The sequence below is a fragment of the Hordeum vulgare genome, chromosome 3H (genome assembly GCF_904849725.1).
Source record: "Hordeum vulgare subsp. vulgare chromosome 3H, MorexV3_pseudomolecules_assembly, whole genome shotgun sequence".
Taxonomy (NCBI): Eukaryota; Viridiplantae; Streptophyta; class Magnoliopsida; order Poales; family Poaceae; genus Hordeum; species Hordeum vulgare.
In genome coordinates, this window is record NC_058520.1 from 590012960 (window position 1) to 590020688 (window position 7729).

The 7729-nt window shown below is 44.6% G+C and overlaps 1 protein-coding gene across 1 annotated transcript; it reads left to right on the top strand.

Annotated features, from left to right (window-relative positions):
• The first annotated feature begins 1148 nt into the window (after nt 1–1148).
• On the top strand, nt 1149–7400 carry LOC123445415 (RNA-binding protein BRN1-like). The gene is made up of 9 exons (XM_045122400.1): nt 1149–1695; nt 2497–2579; nt 4493–4544; nt 4657–4782; nt 4889–4971; nt 5422–5604; nt 6038–6377; nt 6763–6906; nt 6993–7400. Exons 1-9 carry the CDS (start codon nt 1479–1481, stop codon nt 7124–7126), a joined length of 1362 nt encoding a protein of 453 aa, XP_044978335.1. The 5' UTR covers nt 1149–1478; the 3' UTR covers nt 7127–7400.
• The last annotated feature ends 329 nt before the right edge of the window (nt 7401–7729 follow it).

A 7729-nucleotide genomic window follows, 5' to 3' on the forward strand; every position in this document is an offset into this window, starting at 1 on the left:
ACGAAAATTTCAAAACACATGCGGATTACTGACAACGGCACAATAAAGAGGACCGCGTAAAAACAACCTAGCACCAGAGCGTAACCTCGATGGCGACGCCCTCCAGCTGTCATGGCGATGCCCTCCAGCTGTCATGGTGCCGCACCGGCTGTCGTGGTGACGCCATCCTCTTTGGGGTGTTCCGGAAACGTAACCTTGGCGACTTCCGGCCGCTAGATACAAGGCTTGGCCGGCCTCAGCACCACCAGAGCGGCACGCCATCGACCCGTCAAAGCGCACGTGACCAAGGATCCCCGAGGCGCTTATCATAATTTTCTATTTTTTTCCAGGGGCATTGATGTAGTTCCTACATCTATCTTAATACAGAGCCTGGTGCTCCCTTCACACAAAAACTAAATAAAAAAGGAAATGAGAGGAACTACATCATTTCTTAATACAGAGCCTACATCTATCTTAATACAGAGCCTACTTAACAAGACTGTTACAGTAAAAAATCATCGCATAAAAACAATCTGATACATTTTTTTTCTGCTACACTACATACAATATGTGCCCGGCTTGCGCGGCGCGCTTGCAGCTCATCCTAGATATAGAAGGCACGGGGATCCCACCTGGGGGCCATGGCCGTAATTTCCCATCATCGAATTTGAGGCCTACAATCATGGGTGACGAAAATTTCAAAACACACGCATATTATTGACAACGGCACAATAAAGAGGACCGCGTAAAAACAACCTAGCACTAGAGCGTAACCTCGATGGCGACGCCCTCCAGCTGTCATGGTGTCGCACCGGCTTTCGTGGTGACGCCCTCCTCTTTGGGATGTTCTGGAAACGTAACCTCGACGACTTCCCGGCCGCTAGAAACAAGGCTTGGCCGGCCTCAGCACCACCAGAGCGGCACGCCATCGGCCCGTCAAAGCGCACGTGACCAAGGATCCCGAGGCCTTCACACACACAAATAAAACAGAAAATGAAAAGGATACAAATTTCCCAACAAATTTTGGAATGGAAGAAGAGGGAAAGAGGAGGGAGGAGGGGAGGGAGGTGGAAGAAAACCGTTGTGTATAGCAGAACAAAAGGAGACCACAAGGACTGGACTGGACATCGGCCACACAGAGAACCCAACTGCTCTCTCTCTCTCTCTCTCATGAATATGATATCATAGTCTCTCAGTGATGATACTGGCGCCGGCTCTACTACCGCAACCGCAACCGCAACGAACGATCTGATCTGACGGACGGACGGGCTACGTGCATATCCATTGCCAATTATTAATTGCTCCGGACGCCAACTCCCTCCCTCCATCACCACCACCCCAGGCCCCGTCCCCGCCCCCAAAAAACAAACCAAGAAAATACTCTACTTGCTTGTCCGTCCCGGCGGAGCGGCGACGCCAGTTGCGTTGAACTGACCCAGCCAGCCAGCCGGCCGGCCGGAGCGAGCGGAGCAGCGGCGGCCGCTTCCGCAGGGCGACCAATGGCGGAGGACGGCGAGAAGGCGGCGGCGGCGGCGGCGGCGGGAGCGGGAGGCTCGGCAGAGGGGGAGCGGGAGCGGGAGGAGCAGAGCGTGAAGCTGTTCGTGGGGCAGGTGCCCAAGCACATGACGGAGGCGGAGCTCGCCGCCATGTTCAAGGACGTGGCCGTCGTCGACGAGGTCACCCTCATCAAGGACAAGGCCACCAAGGCCTCCCGAGGTGAGTGCGCGCGCCGCGGATCCGCCCGCCCGCCCGGATCTGGCGCAATGCCGCCGGGCGGGGGGCTTTCCTTCCCCGTCCCGCGCTGCTCCCTCGCGCCAAAAAAATTCGAATCTTTCTCCTCTTGGGTCGTTCCTCCTCCTCCGTCCCGTGCTTTGCGGCGGCTCCCCGGCGCAATGCCTGCCGCCGGAGGGACGGAGGCTTTCGAATTTGTCGCGGTTTTGGGTTCGCTCTCACGCGCTCCAGGGAGATCTCGCGGTGAATCGTCCGGGCGGTGCGGTTTCGAGGCTTGAATTTGAGCTCTGCCGGCCCGGAGTCGCCTTTAGCTTGCTAGATTTGCTCCAATGCCGCTGGCAATTTTGCAGTCAAATATTTTCTGAAGTTCTGTTTTTTCTTCTCTATATTTTCTAGGGGGCTTTTTTTTTTTGCTGGCTAGACTAGAGCCCGTTTGGATTGGCATCAATGCAGCTACAAATGTGCTATACATTTGTGTGTTTTTTGGGATATTTTGTAGGTAGATTAGAGCTAAGTTTTCAAGCTTCAGATGAACTGCGATATAGTACCATAAGTGATTTTTGTCCTGCTACACGTGGTTAGTGGAGCGGGTGCCCAAAGTTTGGGAACCTTCCCATGCTTTTCAGGGAAGTTGTTTGTTGGTACCACCCCAGACGTTGACACGCCAGATTTGCGCTTGTTTCCTCAGCTTTGCGGCACTGCAGCCCTGATACAGTAGTGTTCCTCTGTTGCTTGATACTTCATTCATAATATCCTTCTTCCTCATAATCTGACCTTTTGATGCAGGGTGCTGCTTCGTTATATGCCCCTCCAGGGACGAGGCCGACAAGGCGGTGAATGCCTATCACAACAAGCACACGCTCCCGGGGGTATGTGAGCATTCCTATCAGTGTGCTTTTCTCCCATCTGCTCAGGTGGAATTGTTACAAATTCAGTTCGATTAGTTAGCTCTTTTCCGGGTGGCAAGTCATGATGTGGTTCATGGGTATTCCATGATTTGGTTGGCAGGGACGCAGTGGAAGCTGTCTTCAGCTGTCTGTGTACTCGAAAATCTTTGTGGGGCATTTCGGGAAAATTAAATATAGTCACTTTATGGGTATTCTGAAATTTAGAACTGTTTGCATTGAACATCTGTGGGTTCCATTGGATTTTATGAGGATAACCGTTTTTGGTTTGCCAATGGGCCGCACAAACTATTTTAGGACTTGAACAGTGGAAACCTGAATTTTTCATGTTTCCAGAATCGGTGGTGCCATTGGCTGTCAGGCTTTATTTATTATGTAGTCATAATTGGTGGTTCTCCGTGAAATTCATGCCCTTCCCAGGGTTGCTTTATTTCTCATAACTTCAGCGATTTCCCTTTTTCGTATATTGGGCTTAGGTATGCATGCTAGAGCATTATTGCTAGGCAATGCAATACAAATAATCATGCTTGTAAACCTTCATGTATGTTTAGTTGTTTCTGGAATCTTGAGGACGGTAGAATAGCAGCGAAGGAGGTTTCCTTTCATTGCTAATTAGCCAATTGTAACCTGTGGGGTGTTGATGAATTGTAACCCGTGGAATGTCGATGCAGTGTGATAGTCAGTTAAGGTTATAGTTACAAGCTGTTTATCTTGATAAGTAAGCATAATCAGGTGTTAAGAGAAAAAAAAACATGTGTACCTTCTGTTAGCTTGGGAATTGTCTAAACATCTGGGCCAACCGGAGAAAAGATTTAGTATTTAATTAGAGGAAAAATAAGGTTACAGTTAACCTTTGGCAAGAGCCAGACTGCTGGAGTTACCACATGGTGGTGTAAATAGTGGGTGTGTCATGTTTGGCAGCAAGTAATTTGAACCATGGGTAAATTTTGACTTGTGGCTGCCAACCAGACAGCGGACTAGGCTTGTCCCTGAGTGACGCACCTAAACAAAAGTTTGCTCAACAATTTAGCCACCACGCTTGCCCTTTTGTCATGAACTGATTGTAGCTTCAGATTTGTGTCACACCTACCTGAGGTCCCACCAAACCTAACTCCCAAGTGTGGCTAGTTGTGACCTGGCTCCTATCAAACACAGCCAAAATGTTTATGCAGATTGAACAGTTGGTTCTTTTGGACTAAATGCAAAATCTCATGCAAGTGCATGCTTTGCCCCCAAGTAGCTTCAGTTGCATGCAACTAAAGTTCTTTTTGGTCGATGTCTTGCATGCTTTGGTCCAAATAACTTGAGTTGCAGCTAATGTACATTTCTTGTGGTGGGTCAGACTTCATTTTCAGAATCATAAAGAACTTCATCATTGCACTAGACCTAATTTGCAGTTGATGGTCTTTCATTCTTGAGATGTTTTCATGAAATAAGCACATAAAGTGACGACGAAAGAGATTGGGAAACTGAGTATCTAATCACCCACTGAGATGTGTATTATTGAAACGTGATGCAATGTTGCATAATTATCTAATCAAAGGAAAAAGTTCATCAGATGTGATACAGTGCATACCATGATGGCATCATGGTATGCATTGTTATTGCTGTCTTGGCAATTATGGGCCCATATGTTAATGTGGACAAGAGCAGAAATGCTTCAGTTTATGGTAGTTGGTAATCACTGACTTGTGGAGCCAGTCAGACACATGCACATGGCTAGTATTTTGTTTTAGTCTTATTGCTACTCTTGTGATGCCTTAGTTGGGTATAGTGAACAGGTCTTCTCTTCAAGACTCCCAAAAGTACGGTTTTTGTAGGCCTGTTGCTGCTTCCCTTGACTGGCTGATGACGTTTTCTTTCTCTGTGTATTACAGGCGGCAAGTCCTTTGCAAGTAAAATATGCTGATGGAGAGTTGGAGAGGCTGGGTATGGTCATCATTTGCAGTCGTTTAGTAGAGTCTTTGCTCAAGATATTTTGTCCCTATTTTCTGTTGACAGTGAACAGGACATTCACATTTGCATTTGCCATGACTTTCAGAACACAAGCTTTTCATTGGAATGCTTCCAAAAAATGTAGCAGATACTGAATTGACTGATTTGTTTTCCAAATATGGAAATATCAAGGATTTGCAAATTTTGAGAGGTTCACAGCAAACAAGTAAAGGTAAGTTATTGCTGAGAAGTTACTTTCCTGTTAATAGAAGCATAAACATCGCTTGACGCTGAAATGTCTATAATGTATATTTGTTAATTAACTTTGGTTATTGCAGCTGGATGCGCCTTCATTAAATATGAAATGAAGGAGCAAGCAGTGGCAGCTATTGAGGATCTAAATGGGAAGCACAAAATAGAGGTTTGCTGAAATGAATTAAGATAGCAAGGCCACTTTTACTTATTATTGCATTTATTCTAACATTGCGTATAGTATATATATCAGGATTCTCAATGAACTATGCCATTACAGACAGCAAACCATTCAATCACTCGTCCTGGCAGTTATAAACAACATTATCTCTATTAGGTTTTGAAATCAGTTGTTTCCAGATTCATGGTGGATACAATTGGTGCCCAGCTTTTACTTTTCCTGAATATTTCAGTTAGTTGATTATGTGTTTTGGTATCTAACTATAATGCATAACTTGACTTGAATGATCACTTGATATTTGTCACTGCTAGTATATTCCACACATGGCACTGACTTATTGCCCTTTCTTTATATTAATCATCTGGATATTTTCTCAAATCCGATTGTTAGTGCTTTCTGCTCTGTATATAATTTCTTATGTTCTGATCTATTTTTTAGGGTTCTAGTGTGCCGTTGGTTGTCAAATGGGCTGATACAGAAAAGGAAAGGCAGGCACGGAAAGCACAGAAAGCTCAACTGCAATCTCCTAATATGCCAAATGGACGCCCAATGCCACAGTCCTCAGTATTTGGAGCTTTACAGATGGGATATATGCCTCAGTATAATGGATTTAGTTATCAGGTGAGTTGTGCCGTTCTCTAAACCTTGTTTGCATTACCACACTATCATATCACAAGAGATTTCATATAATACCTGAAGTGTTCTGGTCCTATATTTTTTTTCAGTATAGTTTTTTTTATAAATTTCTTGTCCAGATTATGCCATTTTCTGAATTGTGTTATTTGCATCCGAAAAGTAATTTGATCTGTTGTGTCCCTGATTGTTTCCTAGCTGCAAACATAAAAGGTGGTGTTTATTTTACGCACTGGGAAAAGAATATTCATTCGAACTGTCATATTTTGTCAGATTTACTCCTGAAAAACTACCGGTACTTTAAATACCCAAATATTATATGTGTAGCTTTTCAAGAGGTTGAAATGTGTGTCTTGACTAATCAACATTTTTTACATGCACTGATCTGATATGAATGCAACTGTGATTTATTTGTGCGCAGCCTCCAGGGACATATGGACTTATGCAGTACCCTTTATCTCCTATGCAAAATCAAGGCCCCTTTCAGAATATGGGTCAGCCTGTTAATCAAGGGAACTCGATACGAGGAGTCAACCCTGAACTGTCCCCCAATTCAGGTCCTAGATCATTTAACCCAATGCACTTAGGCAGCCCATATCCAGCAGTACCTGGTATGCAGTACCAGGGATCCTACCCTGGTGGTCCGATGAATAGTCGTCCTTTTGGGAATCCTCACAATCCTCTTAAAGTTCCAGGTGTAAATGTCAATTCTGTCGCATTTAGTCCCCGTAGCAATGGCGGCGGCCAAACACAAACAGAAGGTTAGCCACATTCTATTCTTATCTTTACTTATTGTGCAAGGGGAAATACCATTACTCTTCTGATAGTAGCTGTGCCCATTAGTTAGCATGCAATTTCCTGCAAATGCCTTGTGCATTGGCGATGAATACTATTCTGTAATATTTCACAAAAATGAACAACTTTACTACTTTACATTTGGTAGCAACATGCATATAAGGCTATCCAATGTTGTATACTAGGATCCAGCGTCAATATTTAACACTGATTGGCAACTCTGACAGTCGGTGTACTGATTAATTCTACCAGCTACAGTAATCAATACCGTGTTATGCAAAACCCTTTTGACATGGTTTTTCTTATTATCAAGTCTGTTGCATTTTAGTAAAATCTATGTACATGTTTCAGGACCTCCTGGAGCCAATCTATTTATCTATCATATCCCACAAGAATTTGGTGACCAAGAACTCTCCGATGCCTTCCAGAGGTTTGGTAGAGTAATAAGTGCCAAGGTGTTTGTTGACAAAGCAACTGGTTCCAGCAAATGCTTCGGTAATAAAATCTCTCAGTAGCAGACACACTCTCTTGCGCATCGTTCACATCATCTGTTAACCTGTTTATTATAAAATCTGGTGCAGGTTTTGTAAGCTATGACAACCCTGTGTCTGCACAGTCGGCAATCGCCATGATGAACGGTTTCCAGCTAGGTGGCAAGAAACTCAAAGTACAACTCAAGAGAGACAACAACAACAAGCACAGTAAACCTTTTTGACAAAAAATCATCTGTGATGACAATGCGGTCTTGTTCCCGGTACATATTTGTCAGATAGTTGACCGTGACGCTGATTGTTTCCCCTCTTGGCCCTGCGGGGTGCACCGTGCCGCCCAGCGAATCTGCCTGGGAGCTCCATGTATCTTCTAAGTTCAGTTGACATTCTCAAGCAAATTTGTTGCATTGTGTTATTTTATTATCTCAGCTTAGCCGTAGCGTCAGACCCCCTGTATACACCAGAAGTCAGATTCATTCAATTATTTACTTCATCTCATGGCAAATGGCTCTGAACTTTCTTGATCTGTTTTTCCGAGTCATTTGCTACCATCTGCACTGAAATATGATTCTGGCAATGTCTTTTTTAGAAGGTTGGCATCGCAATTATTCAGAGGCTGGTGTTACTGGTTAAGATTTGCTGACTTTTAAGTGAAGTGACTTTCAAATCAGGTGACTTAGTGTCACTAACATGTGGGCCTAAGTCACCTGGCTTAAAGTCAGCGAATCCCAGCTCGAGTGGCCCCTTCTACTAGGATGCCCCTCCGCTTAAAAACTTGACGCTCTTGGCTTTAACTAATCTGAAGTTTTGGTTTGTTTCATCGAAAT